The 3,316-nt window shown below is 35.0% G+C and overlaps 1 protein-coding gene across 1 annotated transcript in view; it reads left to right on the top strand.

The window, feature by feature from the left end:
- The window catches only part of LOTGIDRAFT_142329 (hypothetical protein), a gene marked incomplete at both ends in the record, with an annotated part of 10,617 nt that extends 7,360 nt beyond the window's left edge, over window positions 1-3,257 (top strand). Inside the window, 4 exons of the mRNA XM_009052001.1 lie at window positions 817-955; window positions 1,217-1,453; window positions 1,926-2,093; window positions 2,473-3,257. Of these exons, the coding sequence (XP_009050249.1) occupies window positions 817-955; window positions 1,217-1,453; window positions 1,926-2,093; window positions 2,473-3,257 (1,329 nt within the window). The remainder of the gene's footprint in view (window positions 1-816; window positions 956-1,216; window positions 1,454-1,925; window positions 2,094-2,472) is intronic.
- Between the last annotated feature and the right edge of the window lie 59 nt (window positions 3,258-3,316).

Consider the following 3,316-nt stretch of genomic DNA (forward strand, 5'->3'; position numbering starts at 1 on the left):
CACTATTCTGATTCAGGTGTACAATGCTTCAAAGAATATAAACTATTCTGATTCAGGTGTACAATGCTTCAATGAATATAAACTATTCTAATTCAGGTGTACAAGGCTTCAATGAATATAAACTATTCTAATTCAGGTTTACAATGCTTCAATGAATATAAACTATTCTAATTCAGGTGTAAAATGCTTCAATGAATATAAACTATTCTGATTCAGGTGTACACTGCTTCAATTAATATAAACTATTCTGATTCAGGTGTACAAGGCTTCAATGAATATAAACTATTCTGATTCAGGTGTACACTGCTTCAATGAATATAAACTATTCTGATTCAGGTGTACAATGCTTCAATGAATATAAACTATTCTGATTCAGGTGTACACTGCTTCAATTAATATAAACTATTCTGATTCAGGTGTACAAGGCTTCAATGAATATAAACTATTCTAATTCAGGTGTACACTGCTTCAAAGAATATAAACTATTCTGATTCAGGTGTACAAGGCTTCAATGAATATAAACTATTCTGATTCAGGTGTACAATGCTTCAATGAATATAAACTATTCTAATTCAGGTGTAAAATGCTTCAATGAATATAAACTATTCTGATTCAGGTGTACAATGCTTCAATAAATATAAACTATTCTGATTCAGGTGTACAAGGCTTCAATGAATATAAACTATTCTGATTCAGGTGTACAATGCTTCAATGAATATAAACTATTCTGATTCAGGTGTACACTGCTTCAATGAATATAAACTATTCTGATTCAGGTGTACACTGCTTCAATGAATATAAACTATTCTGATTCAGGTGTACAATGCTTCAATGGATATCCACGACCTAGTGAGGTTATCAGATGTTTTAGAATATCTAGAGAAAACCCTGACAGACAACCTGGAAAAAAATAAACATTCCCCAGTAGAAGCTAAGTTATCTACATATTTTAAAGGTCTGATATATTTTATTCATATTTCTGAATTCCAGTATCCTTGTTGCTATTAGACTACAAGCTGTGTATGATAGATTGTCCTGGACAGTTTGAAAAGAATAAGCTATGGCCAGTGTCAGATTTTCTCACTGCAAACTGCACGGCATTACATGTGCTAATTCTATTAAAACTAAGCAATGAAAGACGTAGTAAAGAGTTTTATAAGGCAACGGTGAAGCAAGAGTTTAATAATTTATTTTGTACTTTTACTATCCATTGCAGAACTAAAATTAAATTTAAGAAGATTTGCCATTGAAGATGAAAATCCAAATCTGAGGATTTTAAAGGATGAGATAATAAAGTTACGGAAGGAGAAAGGAGATGATTCGTTGGGTATAATTTTTGTCAGAACTCGAGGAACTTGTTCTGCTATTTGTGAATGGATGAAGTCAGATCGAGAGTTGAGGAGATTAAATGCTGAACCATTCACCGGAGCTGGTGCTCATGAAGAGGAGGGAGGTCTGTTAATTTTCTGATTATTGTGGTTCAGATTTTTGATGGTATTTTAAAGATTTCATAATAGATATAGGACTCAATCTGATAGCAAATCTGAATGTTTTGTTTCTGAATAGATACGCTGTCGTCTGTAATGTGCAGTGTTGACACCAACCTCCCAAAACCTTGGGTTCAAAAAGGGGGCAGACTGACTGAACAGGGGGACAACTGTCAAGGTTGAAATTCTATATACCACAGCTCTGTGGAAAGCACCACTCATGGATTGTCTGGTTTCTTGCCTACGAAAATTTAAAAAAAAAAGAATGGATGGTTCATTCTGACACATATATTTTAAAATTTGTCAGACTTAAAAAACAAACGTGAAACTAAAAATATTCTTTAAGATAGGCTTCTTTCGACAATATTATACACAGGCGAAACTAAAATCAACCTTTCCTTTGGCAAGAGTTTGAAATGAACTATTTGTGTATTATAGGAATGACACAGAACCAACAGGATGCTGCAATAGCAAGGTTTAGATCTGGTACCACCAAGTTTCTGGTAGCTACTAGTGTAGCCGAAGAAGGGTTGGACATTCCAGATTGTAATATAGTGATACGATACAATCATGTCGGCAATGAAATTACTACAGTTCAGACTCGAGGTAGAAATCTTTTTTAGGATCAAATTTTCCAAATATGTTTTATTTTTCTCGAGGAATACTTTCTTGTTGTATTAGAATAAATTACCTAAAATGATATACTTCGGTAATAAGGCCGCTGGAGATATAGGCCTACCTCCTTTCAATGTACCAGCTTGAAAACTCTTCATCAGTATATATTAGTTTTTATTATTCAAAATCAAAGTCGAATGTAACTTACAAAGATAAACAAAACAGACGAATATACTGATTAAAGGGCTCTGATTAAAATTTTGCTATTTTATCTTAGACGACGAATATGAGTGCTACTTTTCAAGTTGTCAAGATTCACAAGTACTATTTGTTAGATCTCGAGAAAGTAAGACCTTTTTTGTTTTTACAGGCAGGAGTCGAAAAAGAGGTGGAACATCTGTCCTATTGGGAATGGATGAGATATTAAAAAGAGAAATCTTAAACATTGGGAAATCTAAAATGATGGAGCAAGCCATTCTTCAGTTCAAACAGATGCCCTTGCCCGACGTGAAGAAGCAGATCAAGGAATATCAAAAGGCTGTAATCCAAGAAGAACAGCTGAAGGAAGAAATTAGCAAACTCTCACAAAGAAACAAAATTAATGACCGTTTTCAACTAGTGTGTTTTAAGTGTACACAATTAAAGATCGACAACAAGTTTATCAAAACTATCAATAATTCCCACCATGTCGTAATCGACCCTGAGTTCATGTTAAAAGTCGACTTGCGACCAGACCAATCACCACGGAAACCATTTGATGGAATCCAAATTACCGGCAAAATACACTGTAAGAAATGTCATAATCATTTAGGTGTCATGTTCCGGTACAAGGGTCTCATGTTCCCAGCTGTTAGAGTGGAGAGTTTTCAAATTTTGACCTCTTCTGGTCAAATAATGCTGCTGAGGAAATGGAAGGATTTGCCCTTTCTGGTGAAGGAAATCGGACAGGAAGATTATAAGCGAATGATTTCTAGAGAAAAAGAAGCACAGAATCCCGAGCAACCGGATAATGATGCTATATTAGATCTTACTGATTTAAGACTGGATGAAGAGAATTCCGAGGATGAAGATTCAGATTTTGTTTTTGTTAAAGAGAGATTCCGAGATAAACTAGATGAAAAAGATGTTGATGAAACAGACGTCAAATATCCTTGAAAGGAACAGAAGAGAAGGGGGGCAGTGTTGGGGGGGGGGGGCGGGGGGGGGGGGGTCTA

This window comes from Lottia gigantea, assembly GCF_000327385.1.
Source record: "Lottia gigantea unplaced genomic scaffold LOTGIsca_178, whole genome shotgun sequence".
NCBI lineage: Eukaryota > Metazoa > Mollusca > Gastropoda > Lottiidae > Lottia > Lottia gigantea.